General features: G+C 34.3%; 1 protein-coding gene across 2 annotated transcripts; it reads left to right on the top strand.

Moving 5' to 3' along the window:
- The first annotated feature begins 12893 nt into the window (after nt 1–12893).
- On the top strand, nt 12894–19030 carry LOC141672050 (epimerase family protein SDR39U1 homolog, chloroplastic). 2 transcript variants are annotated; one of them, XM_074478541.1, is made up of 13 exons: nt 12894–13169; nt 13248–13307; nt 14560–14626; nt 15536–15595; nt 15813–15931; nt 16164–16208; nt 16330–16408; nt 17171–17232; nt 17396–17498; nt 17807–17867; nt 18084–18154; nt 18534–18673; nt 18750–19030. In XM_074478541.1, exons 1-13 carry the CDS (start codon nt 13071–13073, stop codon nt 18849–18851), a joined length of 1068 nt encoding a protein of 355 aa, XP_074334642.1. In that variant the 5' UTR covers nt 12894–13070; the 3' UTR covers nt 18852–19030. The 2 variants fall into 2 exon arrangements, with proteins under 2 accessions (XP_074334642.1, XP_074334643.1); XM_074478542.1 differs by having other exon boundaries at nt 12896–13169; nt 14551–14626.
- Nucleotides 19031–23945: the final 4915 nt, after the last annotated feature.

Below are 23945 nucleotides of genomic sequence, written 5' to 3'. Positions count from 1 at the left end.
CCATATGGCATAGTCAGATGGTCTCAATATGGGAACTCTGATGGTTTCATACCGACTTTGAATTTGTGTCTTTGGAGGTTCTTCAGTTTTGGTAGGCTTAGTTGGAGTTTCTGTGTCAGACATGATTGTGTTTGGATCTTTAACTGTATGTGTGTTAACAGATAGGCTCTGATACCACTTGTTAGGTCACACACACTGTAGAGGGGGTGAATACAGTGTAAAATACAATTAAATCGAACTTTTAATATTTCAAGTAACAGAAAACAAACTTTATTGAAACAATAAACTCTATTACAGTATGGAACTGTTACCTCTCAGTGATGAACAAATATCACGAGAGCTGTTAGGGTTACAATGAATAATCTTCTCGAATATGATAACACTTATAATGTAAACCCTATGTCTGTGTTTATATACTACACAGTTACAAGATAATCGCTAATTGATATGGAATATAATTCTGCTTCCTAAAATATATCAATCAGATATCTTTTCTTCCAAGTATTCTATTCTTCATAGAATTCCTTCTTCATGCATATCTCTTCTTATGTTTATCTCGATCTTCTTTCCTTTAATCAGCTACTGTCCTTATCTGAACGTCCTTCAGCACTTAAATTCTGATATCCATCTTCTGATGATTATCTCCTGATAATATAAGTACTGATATCCTTAAGTCCTGACTTCCGGTATAAGTACTGATTCCCAGTTAAGTACTGATTTATCCTGTTAAGTAAGATCTGAAAACTAAACATAAATCATATTAGCCATGATATTATCAAATATATCTAACAGTCTAGATTTGGGAGTCACTAACTACTAAATAATAAAATAATATACACAGCAGAATAAAATATAAAATATGACCCTTGCACACATAAGGATCAAGCACATGTTATAATATGAAACAGATCTACAATATACTAAAAGAGATTACAGCTGATGTCATCCTTGCTGATGTGTCAAACTCTCATTAAATATCTGACATCAGCAAATCTTATGTGTCAAACTTACATTAATTTGATGATGTCATCTTTCACTAATATGTTCCCCTAATTAATTATACTTTACTGTATCTATTTCATTTATAAATCCACCCATTTTTTCTCTTCCTCGTTTCTCATTTCTCCCTCCTCGTGTTTAAAGTCTCCACTAATTCTTTCTTCCACTAATTTACATATTCATCAATTTATTATATATTTTTATAAATAATAAAAAAATATTATAATTTTTGTCATACTTTTTTAAGCGTTTATATTTATAATTTTATTATATTTCTCAGCATCACTACATGATATAAATATAATATATATTGAAATTAAACTATTTTAAAATATATTTTTATAAAAGAAACATAATATAACCGGGCATGTGCCCGGGATCTAATCTAGTACTAAAATAAACCATGATATATTACAACTACAAACCTGATTAGAATAACCTCTACATGAAGTTATACTAACCCTTAAAAGGTCTAGATAAGTTCTACAAACCCAATTCACTTTTATTATTGTTATATTACACACCAATGTACAAACTACACTTCCCTTTGACTCCTACCTACTGAGGCATCTGGAACCTGAAAATCTGAGGATGCTCAGAAGGCATCCTCTTCCTAGCGGTATGAAGCATGCGAGGCATCACTCGCCCTGTCTGAAAGATCATCACAATAGTATGAGCGATGAAATGCTCATCAGGAAGTATAATATGTGTGCTTGAAATGATAACAACAGTATTATGTCGATAAACAAAGAACAAGAGATTTACAATGGTATCTGAAAATTAACTAAAACTTGAATAAGCTATAAACAGTAAACAATAAGTTTTTAGATTACAATCTTTATCCGACGGACGTACTATCACATATTGATCATGATTCGTAGAAACATGTCCCGTAACACGAGTACTTAAATAACAAGGCAATATTTCTGCTTGTGGAAAAAGTTGTGCTATAAATAATTCATATAATACATGGCCCTCCATTGGACTGTCCGTCCCGGTCACTTACCCATTCATCTAATCAAAAATATTTTTCATAAGGAATCAAATCAATCGATATCCTTAAATAATCAACTCCATATTTCACATCGTCTGGAGTAAACTTAACAACTGATGGCGAGATAACTAGTATGATTAGTTATTCGCTAATTATAATAGTCAAATTCCACTCTATAGAATAAAAATGGATAACATAGTTGTTCACTATCTATCAGAAATAGGAAACAATTTCTAGTAGAACAATTACTAGAATTATCTGAACTGAATAAATTCAAGAGTATTCGAAAGTACTGTCTCATAAGGATTTATCTAACAGCAATATATATTCCAAAATATATACATTCGTCTATTCTAAAATTGAAATGGGACAGGGGAACTTGCCTGGTAAGAAAAAACTGATAATAGCCCTGTCTACGACCTGATTGCTTCCCTGACCCTGACTCTATAAATCAAACACATTTTCTTTAATGAATCAGACAAAAATCGAATAACGTCTATACGTCTCAGCGTCTACCCGATCGTTTATCTTATCCTGGCATTGAAAGCTGTAAACAGATAGCAAGCATATCACAGAGTACATAATCATATTATTCGTATAAAACGTAGGTTAGATCGTCAGAAGTTAGGTCTCAGTATTTTCGAAACTGAAATTGGGTCAAAAATATGATTTTTTGATAATTATTCGACTAAAAAAGACTCGTAAAATAAATGACCTTTTGATAGAAAAAGATTTTGTTCTCGAAAGTATTTTTAATGGATGCGGAATATTTTTTTGAGTATAGACGCGTTCGTTTTGTAATAAATGGATGAACGGTCTATTTATTACGAATAAAATAAGAATAAATCAATTAATAATAATATTAATTGGTTATTAAATACCTTTATATAGTTTTTTAATAGCTCAAAATATTTTTTTGGAATTATTTGGCCAAATTATAAATAATCATATTTCATTTAACTATTTATATATATAATTAATTGATTAAATGATTTAATCAATTAATTAAATCATAAATAATTAAATCAAATAAATTATAAATAATTAAATCAAATTTGGATTTTTGAAAATTATAAAAGAAGATAATTTTTTAAATTTAAAATAACAGTTAATTATTAAAAATAATTAACTAAATTAATTTTGAATTAATTTTTAAAAATAAAATTCCAGAAACAGGTTCAGGGGGAGGGTCATCATCCCCATCAGATCAAACAGTGGCAGAGTTGAAGAACATGGACGGAAAACCAAGAACACGGCCGTCGGAATCTGGAAATTCCAGAAACCGGTGCCGAATTCCGGCTAACTCCGACCAGCCTCCAATCGATAAAAACAAAACCGTTTTATACAGTTCTTAACACCAAAACACCCCAAATCCTTCCAGGAACACGATTCCACCATTACCAACATCATTTAACCTCCCGACCAAAATCAATCCAACACCGATCAAACTCCAACCGAATTTCGTTTTTCTTCATTTCTCAACCAAATCAGACGTTTATATATCAAATTAAAGCTTAAAACAAGTACAATATATTCATATTTTTCTTTAAAATTCGTTTTTGAATTTAATTGATTGTTTGGATGTTTTTATGATTGATTATGATTCCTGAGGTTACAAGGATCAATTTCATATATAGATTTCATGATTTTGATTCAGTTCTTATTAAAACCGAGTTTTTGGTTTTTGTCCATTTTTCAATTCGATTTTCAGGATTGTTCATGAGTTTATGATTGTGTTTGATTACATGAATATATAGTAATATCAAATTAAATCACATAAATTGATGGTTTTAATTTTCGAAATAAATATGTAATATCCGGGAGAATTCTGTGTATATTTTTGTGATATATGAAATAAATATTACCTGTTAATTAAATTAAAATGTTTATTGCCATGATTTAACGTGTGTTAGATATTAATTGCAGTCCTGCAAGGATCAATATATTTTTCGGATATTAATTACATATTTAAAATGTAATTGTATGGCCCGATACACAATCTGGACGCGTGCCAGATTACGTTTCTTCCGTGTTACGTGTAAGAACTCATTTTGTGTGTATTTGCATATATTATATTTGTTTTCTGGGTTTACTTTAAATTTAGAAAGTATTTTGGTTTTGTAAAAATTATCGGACCAGGACCAGACCCGGACGTAAAACCCACAAAATTTGTACTTATATTTTTAGAAAATAAAATACTCTTAAAATAGTCCATGTTTTCATATTTTTGAAATGTACGTACTTTTCGGGGAATTTTGATATAAATATTGTAATTATCTATAAATTATATTTTAATAAGCATTTCCCTGTAAATTATTAACTTCGGGCTTGTGATTTTAAATTATACGAATAAAGCTACCATTTCGTGTTTTATCGGGACTATTTGTATAAATATAAATAGGTCTCGTACTTATTTGATTTCAGTAGTAATCACAAAAAGAACGATAATTTTCAGCAAATTTCTTTATATTTTATTTTCGAAATTCTGAATTCAAAGATTTACACTTTCTGATCAAACCGTTAAGCCGTTGATTATGATCTTGGTATGAAGATTTTGGTATGAATACGACCGTCTCGTGGAAAGCTTCGATATGGTACCAAGATCACAATCAACGGCATAACAGTTTGATCAGAAAGTACGTACATTTCAAAAATACGAAAACATGGACTATATTAAGAGTATTTGATTTTCTAAAAATGTAAGTACAAAATTTGTGGGTTTTTACATCCCGGTCGGGTACCGGTCGGGTCCCGGTCTGATAATTTTTACGGAACCAAAATACTTTCTAAATTTAAAGTAAACCCCGAAAACAAATATAATATATGAAAATACACACAAAACGAGTTCTTGCATGTAACACGGAAGAAACGTAATATGGCACGTGTCCAGATTGTGTACCGGGTCATACAATTACATTTTAAATATGTAATTAATATCCGAAAAATATATCGATCCTTGCAGGATTGCAATTAATATCTAACACACGTTAAATCATGGCATTAAACATTTTAATTTAATTAACAGGTAATATTTATTTTATATATCACAAAAATATGCACAGAATTCTCCCGGATATTGCATATTTATTTTAAAAATTAAAACCATCAATTTATGTGATTTAAATAGTGCCCCTGCTTCGCACGAGTTATCATACTAGTTAAGTGTATGATTACTAATACAAAAGACATATTGGCATATTGGTATTGAAATGTGCATGTTATTGGCTAGACGCGGGTTCAATTCTCATTAACAATATTTTGTAAGTATGTTAAACATATGGGAAAATATGTCATTTCACTGAGAATAAAAAATCCCACCAATATTATGTCCATGTTATCCTATTATATATAGAAAAGATATGTACAAATATATATATACAAATATATGGTCTCCATAATATCATAATTTCATAAATTTCATAACCATAAAAATATTCATCTATTTTAATTTTGAAAATATGATTGTTTTGGTGTTTACTTTTTCTTCTTAAAATTTAAATCTACTTCAAACTCCCTAATAATCTTACTTTTGCGTATATTTTATCAATAGAAGATATATTTGATGTTGTTATAAAATAACTAAACACTTCATGTATAAGATAGATGTTGTTAGAAAATAACTTAATACTCCATCAGAATTTAATCATTAGAAGGTCGAGAAGAAGTTATCAGAGCCTGTTGATATGGATAGAAAATATATCCTAAAGACACATTAAATTTCGCATTAGTTACGCTTGGAACTCATGTTCAACGTCCAATACAAACCAAGCTGGTCAAGGCCTGTCACGGACTAAAAATGGCCCAGGTCGTCAAGGTCCACAAACATAAGCCATTTGTGAGCGAGGCCCAATACAGTTGGAAGAATAGAGACATGACGTCCAACATGGACAATAACTGCTACAAGGAAGGATCTGGAATTTGATGCCTTACAGGAATCCTAATTACCATCCAAGTTGGAGACTAGTTCCATCAAGTTTTCCCACACAAGTCTAACCCTAGACTCACCTCTATATAAGGGCTCTACCCCTCAACCTAGAACTACATTTTTGGCTTGATTCTCTCCAACATAGAGATAGTAGGCATCTTGCGAGGACATACAGTCCACGAATGCGAGAACAACCATTAAAGCTCGAAACTCACAAATCCTAGCATTAAGTACTAACGAAACCTTAAGTTTTATTCCACAATATTTGGTGCCGTCTGTGGAAAAACAACAACAACCATAGTGAACATACAGAGCAGAACTAATAGTGGAACCAGAGATTCAAGCCCTACAAGGACATCCTCGTCCCCCATTGAGATCCCAGCACACTCAACATACGTCATACTTGGTGGAGGAGTTCTAGCGGGAACTATTGACGCCGGACTCAAGGGAAGAATCCCCCAATTCAAGATCTGCCTCAAGGGACGAATCCCCAACTTCAATAACTAAAAGCATCGATAAACTCTCAAACCGTTGGGTATGAGTACTTAACGATCATGATTCCAGGGACTACAACCCACCTTACAAGATGCCTCTATACCTTGAGATTGGAGGAAGTGGTCTCTCAAATCAAGGTGAAGGGCAAGGGCATACGCCCCAATACATTCGTGGCTTGGACCCCACCCCTGAAAATTGAGAATACTCTGAACCCTACTCTGCTAGAGAATTTGACTCATCAGACGAGGAAAATTCTCCAAGAAGGAGATGCCCTAGTAAGGAACCAATGCCAAGTGGCTATCAACAACCTAGGAGCACTCAAGGGACGATTCCCCAAGACGTACAAGAGAGGATCAAGGCTTATGAAGCTGAGATCCAAAGGTTGAAGCATGATCTGGAGATGTATCAGACACCATGACCTCAACCTGCAGCAAGACCGAAGGATTTTCCCCCGGCATAGACCCAGAAGGTGCAACATCAAGGCAAAGGGTTGTGCCCCCAAGGGCTAACCCAAATGACTTGATGCCCATAGGAGATCCTGATGATCCAAACCCTTTATTCATCGAAGAGATTATGAATACCCACATCTTGAGAAAGTTTAAGATGCATGCCATCAAGGCATATGATGATAATGGTGACCCAGCTAATCATGTTAGGACATTCAATAACACCATGTTGCTATATCCCGTGAACGACGCCATCAAATGTCGGGCCTTTCCCCAAACCCTGTCGGGTATGGCTCAAAGATGGTATAGTCGTCTATACCCCAATTCAATTGGATCCTTCAGAGATCTGAGCCAAGAATTCATCAAGCAATTTATCAGTAGCAGAGTGTACGAGAAGAGTCAGCTTCTCTCATGGGTCTTGTATAAGGAGCGAAGGAGTCCCTTTGAGACTACCTGAACCGGTTCACAAAGGAGGCATTGAAGGTCCTGGATCTTGACGACAAGGTGGTTATGATAGCCCTATAGCATGGAACTAGGGATAAATTCTTCAAGATGTTCCTGGCCAAACGCCCCTCTGAAAGTATGCTACAGCTCTAGGATAGGGCCGAAAAGCATATCAAGGTGGAGGAAAGTATGAAGAAGGCGGTGGTGAATATTGAACCCGTGGGCGACAAGAAGCGGAAGCCGGGTCAAGAGTATGATGCCAATGACAAGTATCCTTGAACTGGCAAGAACTCTGAATCCACTTTTAAGAATAATCAACCACCAAGATCCAATGAGTATGCAAGGTTAAACGCTCCAAGGAGCCATATCCTGCTGGAAATTGAGAAGGATAAAGAGTTCATATGGCTGAAACCACTAATGGGAGACCCCGAGAAAAGAGACATGGGCCGATAGTGTAGATTCCACAGAAATGTTGGTCATGACACTGACGATTATAGACAACTCAAGGATGAGATCGAATATCTCATCCGAAAAGGAAAGTTCAGGTGCTTCACCAAGGGTGAAGAGGCCGGAGGCTAGAAAAGAGATAAAGATCGAAGAGATGACGATCGAAGAGATGACGATCGAAGAGACTACAACCAAGATTGTAACCCGCATCCCCGAGGGACGGTAATCAATATGATTCCAGGAGGTCCAACAGTTGTTGGGACAATAAAGAACTCTCGAAAGGCCTATAGAGGGAGGTGATGAGTATAATCGGAGACACACCTAAACGTGCTAAGACTGAGATGACACTTGAATTCGGTGACCCTGACCTTTAGGGTTTGAAATTTCCTCAGAACGACCCTTTGGTTATCACACCAATCATTGGAAATTATCCCGTCAAGAGGGTCCTAGCCGACAATGAAGCTTCTGTGAATATTCTATTCCACAACATATTTCTAAGGATGGGGTACAATAACTCCTAACTTACCCGTTCAGACGCACCCATCTACGGATTTAATGCAGTGGAGTGTCAAGTTAAGGGAGCAATACAACTTCCCATGACTATTGAGCAATACAAATATATTATTTACGATATATTTGTTATTTTGCGACAATATTTTTCAATCGTAAAATTTTTGTACCCTAAAACCATGTATTTATTCTTTCTCGCATACGGTAGATTTGATTGCTTTTTATTCTCTATCACATGAGAGTCAGCCGCCCCACCTCCCTCTGACCATAACCGCCCTATCTTTTTTTCAATATTTTAACCCATCTTCATCTCTATTTTCATTTCCATCTCCATCTCCTCCTTTTGTTTACTTTTCTTCAATAAAATTGAAATTTGTTCCACAAAACTCGAAAAATTCAATAGAGTTCTTCACTTTAGTTTCAGATCTACTAAGGTAAGAGTTCCAATTTTATAATAAAGTTCAATTTTTAGATTCAAAATCTATGAACTAACAACATATTACAATTTGATGTTATTCTGAGATACTTGAATTTTGGTTTTTTCATTTTTTTCTATTTGAGTTATTATTTGTATGTTTGATTGTCTTTCTTTATGCGATGTGTCTCGTTTTGTGCGATGTGGTGGTTGTAATGATGGATTTGACGGTGTATTGGGAGATCTAGATATCTCGTATCAACAATACTTTCGGCATGTCTATAGTTGGTGTCCAGCAAGTAAATAGCTGTGGTGCGCTTGGAACAGTGGTGAAAATCACATGTACTCACCTCTCACAAAAAATATTTGTTCATAATATGAGGCCTCTAAACTCAGTTATTGCAACCGAGTCCTCTGAATATTACACTATCAATGGAAGTAATGTAATGGTCAATTGTGAAGCTACTATTTTCGGGAGATGCATGCTGGATTGGCCGAGAAATTATTACCTTTATTTTTAATTTTAGAATATTTTTAATTCAGTTTGTTAATCAATCCGGAAACAAAATGGCTTATTATTTAGCTCTACTTATTTTTCAATCGGGTTGCATTATCAGTTGGGGATTTGTCTAGATTGAGTCTCTTTCAAATTATTAATGAACTCCGCTTTAATTTTGGGAAAAACCATGTATTTATTAAATATATTATTCTGCGTTACCAAGTTTTCTATTCATATACATCACATGTATTACACATTTTCCCCCTACAATCTCTTTTCAAAAATCTACAAAAAAAAATTAAAATATTTTTTCTGGCGAATTTTCTTTTCCAGAATGAACTTATTTTACAAATTAAGTTTATTATAATGCAACTTTCAAATTCTTTATTTTTGTAACACTCCAATTCCATATGGATAAAAATGGACCTTCAATTCAGTTTAAAAACCAAAGTATTGCTACTAAACGAACTAACAAATATTCATCTTTTGGGTGGGCCCGGGCTTGTTGTTTACCCAAACTGGTTGCATTTGGGCCAGTAAGATTCGACTTATTTCGGACTCGGAATCAGGATTTGACCCAATTTTTGAAAAAAGACTCGGGATTTTACTCAGATTATCATAATTTTTTAATTAAAAAATTTAATATACTAGAAAAAAATATTGTTTCGTGCTAAGTACTACAACAGTCCTATGAGTTTAACAGATAAATGATTTAGAGTAAACTTACTACAACTTTCAAATTAATTATTTTGCAGATTCAAATAATATTATACTAGGAAACAACATTGTTTCGTATGTTCGAATTCATTATTTTGCTATTTTAAATAATATTATACAAGAAAAATACATTGTTCCATACTAAGTCCTGCAATGGTTATGTGAGATTGACAATTAGTCGAAACTTATGCGTGTGTGTTTGTGTGTGTGTATATATATATATATATATATATATATATATATATATATATATATATATATATACAGCAAAAATGCTTTAAACTATAATGAACATAATAAAATTTTATTTAGGTTTTACTTTTCACAAAAAAAATTCTCTTATTGGTAGAATTAGAATTTAGTAAAATCTTAAAGTTATACATACGTAAGTACATAAATATTATGACAATATATTTCTTATGTTTTTGTATAATAATGTGTTTTTCAGAGTGTAATCGTGGAATGCAACCTTATTTTATATAGGATTTAGTTTAGGTTAATTAAACCAATTGATCCCAATGAAGGACATCTTTTTTCCTCGTTACATTTAGGACTATAAATGAACAGAGCCATTCGAGATCGACATTTTTAATTGAACTCGGTTCGGTTCATTTTCTTTAACGATGCGATATTGAACAGGAAAATGAGATCGAACGAGTAAACATGCCGAGCTGAGTTTTTTATCTTTTCAACTCGGGCTCAGTTCGTTTAGCCCGGAATCGAATTAAACTCGGCTCGAAATCGGATAACTCGACTCTGTTTGGATAAAGTTTTTTATATATTATAATTTATAAATTATTACTAATCACTTAAATATTTTTATTAGTACATTTTTATCATCCTTTATTAATAATTTAATTATTTTTAATTTTTTATTTATATAATTAAATACTTAGTGTTTTGGTAAGAAAACTATCAATCATTATTATCACGATCTATTCTTCTCTGATTCTTCACTTTTTCATAAACATCATTCATTAACTTATAATTTATAAAAACTAAATTTAATTAGAAAATAACAAAATTTTGGCACAATAATTTTTAAAAATTGTACGAATTTTAAAGTTACGAATGTCACAATAATTTAAAATAAATTTTGATATGTTTTTAAAACTCGACTTGAAAAGTAAAATGATGTTGATTAAGAAATAAGTTTGGAATGTGATTGTGTATATCATTATAAGATAAACACCACTATTTTATCTCGATATAACTTGTAAGACTATAGATTTACTTTAAGATTGGTCGAGTAACAAATATATGCGAATTATTAGCGGACAACTCGACTTCCTTCGAACTCGACTGAGCTCGATTGTGTTTTTTAGCAAACTCAGGTTCGATTCGACTTCGGCTCGTGTATTAACGAGCTAATCTTGAATATTACTTTCCGTTTGGTCTTGACTCGGCTCGTTTTAAAAAAAAATAGATCTGCTCGGTTTCGACAAAATTCGGCTTAGGTATATTTGTCAGTAGCTCTAACTACGATACAATACAAGCTTATGGCCAAAATTACCACATTTTTAAAATTAGTGACCTAAATACCAAATTTGAGATATATGGCCAAAAATACCATCGAGATACGTTTTTTCAGATCGAGTATTTGTAATACGCTATCTCAGACCAGTTATATGACTTAATTTTTATTTTTTTAAAGCTGAAATCCGCTTTTTCAAACTGGGTGTACGAGATACGCTTTCTCAAGTTGGGTATTTCAACCAATTTTTTTTTTCATTTTTTGTAAAATGCATATTTACACAAGAAAATAAAAAAAATTGAGATATCCAGTCTGAGAATGGGGATCTGATCGGTTAAAATGACCAAAATATTGAAAACATGTATTTTTGTCACTAAATCTAAAAAAAATGTTATTTTGTCATTTTTTCTACGATATACTAAAAGCTTATATTTTTTAGTTAGTTATCTACCTGAAATGAAAGTAATGGCCGTGTTTGACAATTAGATGTTAGATGTACCTAGGCCTGTAAATGAGTCGATACGCTCACGAACAGTTCGACGTTTGGTTCGAAAAAATTCAGCTCAAGTTTAGTCCGATTTATAACCGAGTCGAACATGAACAAAATTTACGGTTCAGTTTATAAATGAGAACTTGAGCACAATATAGTTCGGTTCAAAATTTCGTGAAAAATTTCGATTACAATATTTGTGTGCCGATTCGTGAGTAATATTGGTCGACATACTCATTGATATAAATTTTGAATAAGTATATATATTACTACTTATATATACTCGTAAAAATATTCTGAACACACGCTTATAACACAATATTTAGTTAATAATTGTGTGTATATATAATTCTGTGAACAAATTTACCATTTTATTTAATCCATTTTTTATATTTATAGGATTTAAATTATATTACATATTAGATGATAAATGTATAATTATTTTTATAAATTGTGTTAATGTATTCAAGTTTGTATATGTCATTATTTAAATAGATATAACGTATTTAAATCAAAATCAGATTGTTAAATACTCAAATTTAGTTTTATTTGAATCTTTTAAAGAATAGAATTAAGTGAAATTTAAGCAAAAAATCGGTAATTGTGAGAACGAGTTCATACACCGGGTTGTTTGTGATTAAATGTTCGTTGTTGAACTGTCATAATTTTCATACGTGAGTTGTTTGTGAATATGTTCGTGAATAATCATTTTTCTAAAGAGTCGATAGACGAACATAAATTTTGATTTGATAAAAGTTCGAGTTTGATATATTTTTAACGAGTTGAAATATGAACACTAAGAGTTCGGCTCATTTACACCCCTAGCAGTAACAACTGATTGAGTTGACTGTTTTGACTTGCGAAATGAATTTTAAGTGTTTCAAATAAAACTGTTTAATAAATAAATATTTAAATTAATTTTTTGTATTACCTACTAAAAAAACTCCTCTAAATGACTTTTCAAAATTAGTTTTTGGGACTTCAAAATGCTTACTACCAAGCGATTAGAGGTTTCATTTGGTCTAGATTTTAAATTTTATTTTTTGGCATATAAAATTTGTAGGGAGAGGCCTGGCTGGGGCAAAGGGATTAGGAAGGGTATCGGTGGTGGTGGGTTACAAATCAAACACGACTTGCTCCATCCAACCAAACTCAGACACCTTATACTTTGAGTTTGTTTGTTGCATTGCTTTTAAAACTCCTACAACTACAAGAATGGAGCTTTGTGGTTTTTCTGCTACTAGTACTGCGGCCTTGTCCTGGACAAGCTCCATTTCACCCTCCTCTTTTCACATTTCCCAACCCCTTTCAACAGTATGTCAACATACGAAATGCAATCTCATTTATTGTGACTGTAACGATGTTTAACTAGTGTTTATTTTGTTATTTCAGAAGTGGGGATTGAAGAAATTCAAGATTTACTGTGATGCTAGCTCTGCTCAGCCCAACAAGGTTAAATTTTTTTTATTTCCCTACTTTTAACCACCTCAATTCTTGTATTTCGGCACCTTTTATCGCTTTATTGTTTCCTTTTTGCTAGTAATAAACCTAAATCACGAAGAGTTTACATCCCGAAAATTATCAGGAAATTTAACAAATGTACGGGCTTTTAATATATGATCATAAGTTAAATGATCCTTTGGTACCCCTGTACCCCTACCCTTGTTTGTGTTCATTATTGCAAGAGGTGAACTGCATTAATGGGATGTCATCAAATATGTAAAAAAAAATTACTTCATATATGCAAAATTTTGTTGAATCGGTGAAGGTTTATTGCAGCGTCATTGATAATCTCCGCAGTGTATTATTTAATGAAGTAAAAATCTGAGAGCAAATGTTTGGCACCGATGTTTTGATATGCATTATTGTATTTGTGAGTTTAGATATATTCTGGTGACATTTATTAGATGACTACATATATAAGGTTTAATAATATGCAGCTATAGATGTCCAATAACATTTGCAGATGTTGACCATTGCAAGTACTCCAGTTCCTTTGCTCTTATGTTTTGTTCTTGCTTATTTTATTCAAATAATTGAATGTGAAGCTGTGAAGGTAGCTGGAGATGTTATAGGATGACACGAGTAGATGAGATAAGAGTGAAAATAGTTATGAGGATATGAAGAATATGAAGTTTGTGTATAAAGTGGACAGGATAAGTAAAATGGGTAAAGAACCTTGCTCATAGGAATGACTAAAACATAGCCAATTTTTTCGGGAACAGAAACCATTTCTACAACGAACATCTTTTTTTGAATGTCAATCATATGATACGGCCAGGTGACATAATCAAATGCAACTTGAAAGTACATGGAAGACTGGTCAGTTTTAGTGCAGAAATAAATATAACACATTTTTGTTAGAACTGTAACTCTACCAAATGTACCCAATATATCTTTAATCAGGAGGCGGTTCTGAGTAGGGTGAGATGTATTATGCCCAATCGCCCATTTATACACTCCTAACTGCAAGGTTAGGGGTCTCGCTTGTCCCATCCCCTTATGTCAAATTTAAAAAAATTGCTTTCTGTTTGGAGGTCTAGTTCGGAGATCTACCAATTTCTACTGTAACTTAAAAGTATGAGTACAAATAAGGCTTTCGGCGTGGATGTAATATTTCGTTCTGTCTTAGTAGGCATGCCCATTCCTATAATGTGCTATATTTGTTTGAACTGACTCTTGGGGTTCGTCGTAGGAAACTCAGATGACAGTTTCAGTAACAGGAGCGACAGGCTTTATAGGTAGACGGTTGGTAAAAAGACTGCATGCAGGTCATTATCACTCATCCTTCTTATAACCCTGCAGAAGAACACCAGTAACTATCATCTTTAATTTATATGTAGTATTTCTTCGATCAATTTCGGTGATTTTAGGTTTATGATAAATTCTATTTCGTCTATGTAGGTGTAACCTAATAGATAAGCCATATCATTTTGTTATGTAGTTCTAATCTTCATTTTTCCGAATTGATGTGTTTTAGTGCCTTACAATATCTCCCACCTATCTTGTAGACATAAGTGAAAGTATATAACTTTTAACTGAAAAAACCTCTAGGCGAGAGTGCAATCTTAGAAAATTGTGTTGTTAAAAACTAAAGGTTTTGTGAAGAAAGTTTTGTTTGCGCAGCAGTGAAAATATATGCTTATAATATGATTATATAAAGGTAGGTGTCAAAAAGTACATATGCTATCAGGGGCAGAGCCATTTGGAACTGAGGTTTCCCCTTTGCAATATTTGTGCAGCTAAGTTGGAAGGCTGTGTTAGGTTAAAAGCACCCTGAAATTTTTTAATGTATCCTTGTCATGTTCCAGAATTATATGAATGTGAGAGTTGGGTCATTGTTCCTAGTCAAGTTTCTGTCAGATTAAGGTCTTCTATCCTACCCTTATAAATAATACATTTGAAGTAACCCTCATGTAAAAATCTGCCTCCATCCCTGAGCATATACATACTTGTTGGTCTATAAATTATGTACCATGAATTCATAAATTATTTGATGCCTACCCGATAATTCCATAAATTTCACTTAATAAAAAAGAAGTTGTTGTAATTTGCACATGTTGGTGCCAGTAGTTTCTCATTGTTGATTGGCCTGTCCATTTTTCGTGCCATCCTTTGTTACCCTTGTGTTTGGTTACAAGCTACTCTACTTTGTATCTTAATTAAACCTTCAAATGCAGATAACCATGGCGTTAAGGTCTTGACAAGGTCCAAGTCTCAAGCTCAGTCAATTTTTCCGGGTAAGAAGGTAATAGTTACATCTTTAGTTTTACAGAAAGTGCAATATTTAGATATATGTACGAGAACATCTGCTTTTTTGTGGACAAATAATTGCTTAATCCTGGAGATTCATCCATTAAATATGTCATGTATAACGACTTCCCTTACTGTACCTTCAGTTCTCTGGGAAAATTACACTTTATTTATCTTATAATCCTATCTTGTTATGCTTTCTAGACAAGGAGTTTCCAGGAATCGTAATTGCGGAGGAAGGTGATTGGAAAAATTGTATTCAAGGTTCTTCAGCTGTTGTAAATTTAGCTGGAATGCCTATAAGCACAAGATGGTCACCTGAGGTTTGTTAGCAATTTTAAAACTGCCTAGTCTGTACAATATCAATTGTATTTAGGTGCTCTAATAGGCTGTTGATGTCTTATATTATATCAGCCATGTACTTGATGCATATATGATTATATGAATTATCTAATTGTTGATTTCATGTCATTGTCCAATAGGACTTCATGCATAGCTTTCAAGTTATTCAATTTTTTATGCAGTTAAGTTTATTCGGTTCACCTTTTGTTGCAGATTAAGAAAGATATCAAGCAGAGCAGGATTAAGGTCACCTCAAAGGTTATCTTTTGGATTTTATATCCTCCCTTTCTTACAAAGAGTCTAATAAAAGTTTCTCTTTATAATTTACTCAAGTTTCTGATTCTACAGTTTCTGTTCCCTGTTTATGTATGTTCTGAAGGTCGTGGAAGCAATAAATGAATCACAAGAGGCTATACGAGCAGATGTTTTTGTTAGTGCTACAGCAGTTGGTTATTATGGTATGCAGCACCTGTTTTTTGTACACATTGTATATTGTTGGTGAATGTCGATTTTCCTCATATCTGCTTGTTCAATGGCTTTTCAAAAATATGAAAAATTACATGATTAACCAACAGCTTGAAAGTCATTTTACACGGGGATCTTCTGTTCTTCTTTCTCTTGCACCAAATTTTGGTAGTCAATGAATGTACTGAATAAAAATATTACCTATTTTTTGAATTCTTGTCGTTGCTAATTTATAACATTGTCAGAGGGCCATAAACCTTAGCCATGTAGTATTGTCATATTTAGAGCAAGTACTTTAGACTTCAGAGACATCTATGAATGCATCCTACATTAATTGTATTTTGTAGTGCTAGCACTATGGCATAGTTTCTGGAAAGTGAAGTGCAGTGTTACAGCAATCACTAGCCCAGTTTTCAGTATGTTCAATATAATGCACTATCAGTAGCACTTTCGGCTTCAGAATTAAGTGGGCAAAGTTTCCAGTAGATTGCCAGAACGTACCAGTTCTAATAATAAAAAAAGAAGTATGTATGGAGAGATGAAATAGCATCTACATGAGATCCATCAACGAAATAATGTGTTCCCATTATGAATGGTGTAATCTATGTCCTTCTCCCATGTAGTTTGATGGTTTTGCTTTAGAGTCTAAATACTCTATTGTGATGGTTGTGAGAACTGCAAACATATACATTGAAATCAAAGCTCATTTAGCTTCTCTACCATAATGCTTGACTCCTAATTGTTTTATGTCTCAGGTACTAGTGAGACTCAAATTTTTGATGAGCAAAGTCCATCAGGAAGTGACTACTTGGCAGAGGTAAAAATTAGATATACAATTGAAATAGATTTCTCCCCTGTCCTTGCTTGCTAAAAATATTCTAATCTCAAATCTAATGCAATGTATCTAATAATAAATTTTTGCCCCATGTGTTCCCTGTAATTTATACCTTACTACCCGTCTTGCATTTATACGCATTCAGGTTTGTAGAGAATGGGAATCAACAGCTCTCAGAGTTGATGATAAAGTCAGATTGGTGCGCATACGAATTGGTGTTGCCCTGGGAAGAGATGGTGGTGCTTTAGGTTTGAATTTATCTTCCTAGTCGATTTTGCATTGACTTTTGCACATCAATTAGCTGTCAATGTTCTTCTTTAAAGTTTCTTTTACGTGTTCATCTTTATTCTGGAAATATGTGGGCAAACTTATGTAATGTTCTTCTAATCTTCTTAAGTTTCTTTTACATGGTCATCTTTATTCTTCACAATCTGCTCATCATATCCAATAATGGTGTTTTATAGTTGTTTAGCATCAGAAAAGAACTAAGTACTGTATTCAATTGTTCTCATTTCATTACTTCGTTTTGCTATAAATATCTCTTGGATCTTTGCAGCTAAAATGATCCCCATTTTCATGGTGTTTGCCGGTGGACCTTTGGGGTCTGGAAAGCAGTGGTACGTTTAACCGTGGTTGTCCTTTGTAACATCTGCATAACTTGTATTACATTGAGGTCAATGTAAAACATAAACATTTCATTTGAAGTTTATTTCATTATTTTGTCAACTCTAGCAAGCACGTATATGTACTGTAGAATTGAGCTTTTTCAAGGTGCATGTTTAGCCCACAATTCCCCTAGGCCCTAACCTTTCATTGCTGTTATTATGGTGTAGGTTTTCATGGATCCATGTGGACGACCTAGTAAGCCTGATATATGAAGCTTTAGTTAATCCAAATTATAAAGGTAAACATCTACGCTCCGTTCATATATACTGTATTTATATAGTGGCATATGAATATCTGATTACAAAGGCAGTAACTTCTTGGAAATCACCAGTGTGCACCGAACGTCTATTAGTTTTATATAATAATAAAGCCAATGGCCAGAAGCTTTTTGCTTGTGAACTCCATTACGTGCAAGCACAGAAGCACCGAGAGGCTAGAGCACAATTATTAGATTAATAAATTCTCTTGAAATTTTCTTTTATTCTTTATCCAGGAAAGTTATACTTGTGTCCACCACACATTTCGTAAGTGATATATATGTACTAATTATATGTGCATTTGCCATGCACCCATCTAATAATTAACATCTCCACATCTATCTCTTTCCTATATATTAGGTGTTATCAATGCCACTGCACCAAATCCTGTTCGTTTAGGGGAGATGTGTAACCACTTGGGATCTGTCTTGGGTAGACCATCATGGCTGCCCGTACCAGACTTAGCACTTAAAGCAGTTCTTGGAGAAGGTGCTACTGTGGTAAGGATTGATAATCCTTAAAAAAGTCTTGTAGTACCCTTATTTTTTGGCAGTTCACTAATTGATGACATCATAGGTTCTTGAAGGACAAAGGGTGCTTCCAGCGAAAGCCAAGGAACTAGGTTTTTCTTTCAAATACCCTTACGTGAAAGAAGCCTTGAAAGCAATTTTGTCTTAAGTGTTGAGATAAAGCAATGCTGTAGATTTGCATCCTTTATTTTTTGATTTTGTTTCTCTCTGCAATGGCATTTGTTGACACTGCTATTGGTAAAAAAGATTTTAAGAGTTAGTAAAACCAAAACAAAGCTAATATATTAAAGTTTGAAATGTTGTTCAACAATTTCATTTTAGTGTTTCTGCTCTGTGTCTAATTATTTTCTTTTGCTCTATATAAACTTACATTGTTTACTTAAATAGTTGATGTTCGGCATCTGTACGAAGAAAGCTCTTTATACATGTATCTTCAGAGTTCAAGTCTTCTAGCAGTTACTTGTTTACTATAATTGGTATGGTATAAGTTTCTTCTAAGAACCTAGCTAAAGAGAATTCATATGCAATAGGGAGAAGTTGCATTTATCATCTTTGTGCAATTTTCTTGTTGATCTGACCTACGAGCATATGCACCCGTTGATAGCATCAATTCAATCAATGGAGTTTGATTACTATTCATCCTAAATCCACTTTTTTACTTAATTTTTATACACTCATGTAACTCCATCAATTCATCAATTACTATTTATTGAATAAATAATTATATTATGTCATAAATTTAATTTCATCTCTATTATTTAATGGTCCTACAAATAGTATCCAATTATATATTGTTGAATAATTTTAGCTTTTTGATAAGATTGTGGATAAATTTATATTTTTGATAAGATTTTCGTTGAATCATATTATGATACGTGTCTTGATATAGATTTACAGATTGAAAATTGTCTATAAATAATATCATGATCTTCATGTTATAGTCATCTCAAACATTACAAATCAGCTTATATTCATACAATACTTCAAAATGATTTGGTGGAGCACAACTGGGCAACAAAAGTTAATCAATAGTTGTCAATTTATTATCTCTTGAAATGTTCGACTTGGAAATTTAAATAAATTAATTTTATTGAATTTAAAAGTAGACAACATAGTTAAAATTAAAAAAACATAGGACATAATTAAATTAAAAACATAATAAATAAATCTAATCATAAAAATCATCATCAAAGCAAGGAACATAAGCATTTCCAGTAGTAGTCTCATTCATTTGTTCCACGATCTCAGCCTTCTTTCTTTTAAACCATTTTTTCGTGTTAGGGGTCATTTGGCTAGTATTTATTGTCATGCTCTTTGTTTGCTCCCTTAATTCTTCAATAGCCTCGTGTTTTGACAATCTTGCTTCTTTCCGTTCCTCAAGTGCATCAAGTCTTGTCTGCCTTGTTTCTTTTCGTTTCTCAAGTGGATCAAGACTTGCCTGCCTTGTTTCTTTTCGTTTCTCAAGTTCTAGCATCTCCCTCGACATTTGAAGGGTTTACTCGTCTCTTTTGATGTTGGCATCCGCTAGTTGTTTTTGGTGACATTGCATATTATTGAAGATAGCCATAGACATCTCTTCTTTTTCAGTCATCCGTTGCTTTCCTTTCTTTTTTTGCATGTTTGGATGCCTTTACTCCCATCGGTCTAACTGGACTAGAAGGACTTTCTGTTTCTCGGTTTGACTCTGGAGTTGTGAAACCTTCTTCATCAACGCAGTCATCACTATTCAAATTGATTGGTGATTCAGTATGTGTTGGAAAATTTTATTGAAATGGTGAAGAAGTAGTGAGAACGTCTACAATTTGAGGATGTGCTGTAATTGCTTCATAACATTCCCATTTGTCAAATGTCTTATTCATTTCCTTGAAATATAATCCTTGAGCCTGAGTTATCTAAAAAAATAAAAAAAAATTGGATACTAAGTTAGCACATGAATAATATAAAAGCGTATTTAAAATATATATATATATATATATATATAAATTTTACCCCATCTACCAAATTGGTTCCGCTTGCACTATATCGACTAGCTTGATTCTTTGCACATTGCCATTTTTGTAGCGCTCTCTTCAATGGTGCCCAATGTGAGTCAAGAGTAACTTTTGAACGAGGTTCGACATGGGGGTTTTCCGAAGTGCCACACCAATTTTTTGCATAATCCTCATGAATTTGCCCCCGTAAATTATTCTTGTTCGAATATCGACCGGTGATCGGATCAACAGATTGTCGAGTCCATGAAATACATAATTGTAATTCCTCGGAAGGGAGCCAATTAGTACCCATTTTATAAAAATCAAAAAAATTGTAACAAAATATGAGTGTGTAAAATTTTTGTAAGGAAATATGAGTGTGTAAAAATTTGAGTTACAAATGAATATTAGGACCAAGTTTTATAAGCAAAAAAATTGGATCGTTACTAAAAAATAGCTGTTATTAGAGCTGTTATACAGTGAAAAGGACTGCAAAAAGTAATTTAACATGCTTTAATATTGGGTCCCACATATTAATGCCCATTGAAGGCTCCATAAAAAATTGATGGACTGCTCCATGAATTGATGGACCATTAAAAATTGGAGGAGCAATAAGTACTGCGCTGCATAGTCACATGACAGGAAAAGATCAAAAAAGCTCATGAATCAATATTTTAACGTGAGCGCTGCATACAGTGGCGGATACAAGATTATGAAAATGATGTGTCGTTACGTAATTACTAATATTAACAAATATATTTGATAATTTCATATTGTTTTAAAATATTTTATGACTCTTGATATGGGCCTAAAATTAGCCTAGAAATATAATTAATGTTGAACTGATTAGACCTGATACGGTCCAATAACGAAGCCTAATTAACGAGGCCCGAAGTCCTGATTATTTATTAATTTCATAATTAATAAACATGGAGGATTAACAGCTCATTAAATGAGTACAATCGGTGATATAAATCTATAAAAGATCGCCTTGAGGGCACCTACACCCACAAGGAGTCTGATTCCTTGATTCTAGAACTTCAAAGTCTATCCAAAATTTGAGACTTGTTCAACAAGTCTCCTAATCCTAGTCCAATTCAAGGACTCCCAACATCTATATAAGGGGTCTCACCCCTCCTCTCAGAACTACGTTTTTGACTTGATTCTCTAATTCACAGAGATACGTAGGCATCTCGTAAAGGCAGAGTTAAGCTATGAAACATGAGAGCAGCCATTAAAGACCTTGAGTCCCGAACCCTAGTAATAAATACAACAATTAATACACCCTAGTTTTCTATTCATAACATTTGGCACCGTCTGTGGGAAAGCATAACAACAACCATGGCGAGAACACGGAGTGGAAACAGGGCCCCCGAAGGAACACCAGCTGGGATAACTCAAATGATTTCGTCGATGGTGGAGATACCCCCACACTCATCCTACGCTTCAACCCAAGGAGGAACCCCGATAGGGGCAACTGAGCCTCAGCCACAAGGGACGAATTCCCTGGCTCTACAAGGGACGAATCCCCCGGCTCCTCAAGGGACGAATCCCCAACTTCAACAGGTACATGCACCTGCGAACTATCAACCCGCAAGGTATGAATATTCAACTATTGTTACCAATAATCCCCCCTATGGGATGCCCCTGTACCCCGAGGTTGGAGGAAGTGGACATGCTGGACTAAGTGAAGCACGGGGACAAACACCCCCTACATACGAGGTTTGGCTCCCATTCTGGAGGACCAATAATTCTCTGGACCTTACACTGAAAGAGAATCTGAATCTTCGGATGAAGATGTGGCTCCAAGGAGGAGGCGTGCTGGTAAAGAACCTATGACTGATGTTAATCGACGCCCCAGAACCACACAAGGGACGGATACCCAGGAAGTACAGGAGATGATCAGGGCTCATGAGGCTGAGATCCAAAGGTTGAAGCGTGATCTGGAGACGCACCTAAGACCCCCACTACCCCCGAGGAGGAGAAATCCTCCAGTCATAGACCTGGATGGTCCAATACCAAGAAGGGTTGTTTCCCCAAGGGCTGATCCAAGTGATCTTCTGCCCTTAGGAGATCCCGATGATCCCACTCCACCATTCACTGAAGAGATAATGAATGCCCATATCTCAAGAAAGTTTAAGATGCCCACCATCAAAGCTTATGATGGCACTGGAGATCCCGCTAATCATGGTAGGACATTCTCTAATGCACTGTTGTTGCAGCCCGTGAATGACGCTATTAAGTGTCGAGCCTTTCCTCAAACCCTGTCGGGAATGGCTTAAAGATGGTATAGTCGTTTGCCTCCGAATTCTATTGGATCCTTCATAGATCTAAGTCAAGCTTTTATCAAACAGTTCATCAGTGGGAGAGTGCACGAGAAAAGTTCAGCATCCCTCATGAGTATTATACAAGGAGCAAAAGAATCTTTGAGAGACTATCTGAATCGTTTCACCAAGGAAGCCTTGAAGGTCCCGGATCTTGATGACAAGGTAGCTATGATAGCACTGCAGCAGGAAACTAGGGACGAGTTCTTCAAGATGTCATTGGCCAAGCGCCCCCTGAAAGTATATTACATCTCCAAGATAGGGCCGGGAAATAAATCAAAGTGAAGGAGAGCATGAGGAAGACAGTAGTAAATAACGAGCCCGCTGGTGGCATGAAGCGAAAGACTGATCTGGAATATATTTCTAAGGACAAGTATCCTAGAACTGAGCAAAATACTGATTCGACCCCGAAGAAGGGAGGACCTGGGCAAAAGTTCACTGAATATGCTAAGTTGAATGCTCCTAGAAGCCTGATATTGATGGAAATTGAAAGAGATAGGGAAGTCTGTTGGCCTAAACCCCTGAAAGTTGATCCTACTAAGTTAGATAAAAGCAAGTATTGTAGATTTCACAAGGACGTCGGACATGATACCGATGAGTGTAGGAAACTAAAAGATGAAATAGAATTCCTTATTCGAAAGGGAAGGCTAAGCAAGTATACTGGAGATGGAGGAGATAGGAATAATAATGGAAGAAGGAACTTTGATGATCGCAAAAGGGATCAGGACAATCAGGGGCGAAATCCCCAACCTAGGGGACCGGTGATTAACACAATCTTTGGAGGTCCACGACCCCGAGGGCCAGTGATAAATACGATCTTCGGAGGACCAACCGCTGCTGGTTCATCTAAAAATTCGAGGAAAGCATACACTAGAGAAGTAATGCATATTATCGGAGAAGCCCCGAAGAGGGCTAGGACAGGAGTAACAATGACATTTGATGATAAGA

This window comes from Apium graveolens, chromosome 7 (assembly GCF_009905375.1).
Source record: "Apium graveolens cultivar Ventura chromosome 7, ASM990537v1, whole genome shotgun sequence".
Classification (NCBI taxonomy): domain Eukaryota; kingdom Viridiplantae; phylum Streptophyta; class Magnoliopsida; order Apiales; family Apiaceae; genus Apium; species Apium graveolens.
The sequence above is the reverse complement of the archived record's forward strand: the minus strand, read 5'-3'. Positions and strand labels throughout refer to the sequence as shown.

Bases quoted from the DNA above. Each gene is read 5' to 3' on its own strand.
- LOC141672050 (XM_074478542.1), top strand. From the start codon at position 13,071: ATGGAGCTTTGTGGTTTTTCTGCTACTAGTACTGCGGCCTTGTCCTGG. The intron at 14,627-15,535 runs GTCATTATCACT...CTTCAAATGCAG, and splicing joins GGTAAAAAGACTGCATGCAG to ATAACCATGGCGTTAAGGTC. The intron at 17,233-17,395 runs GTAAAAATTAGA...ATACGCATTCAG, and splicing joins GAAGTGACTACTTGGCAGAG to GTTTGTAGAGAATGGGAATC.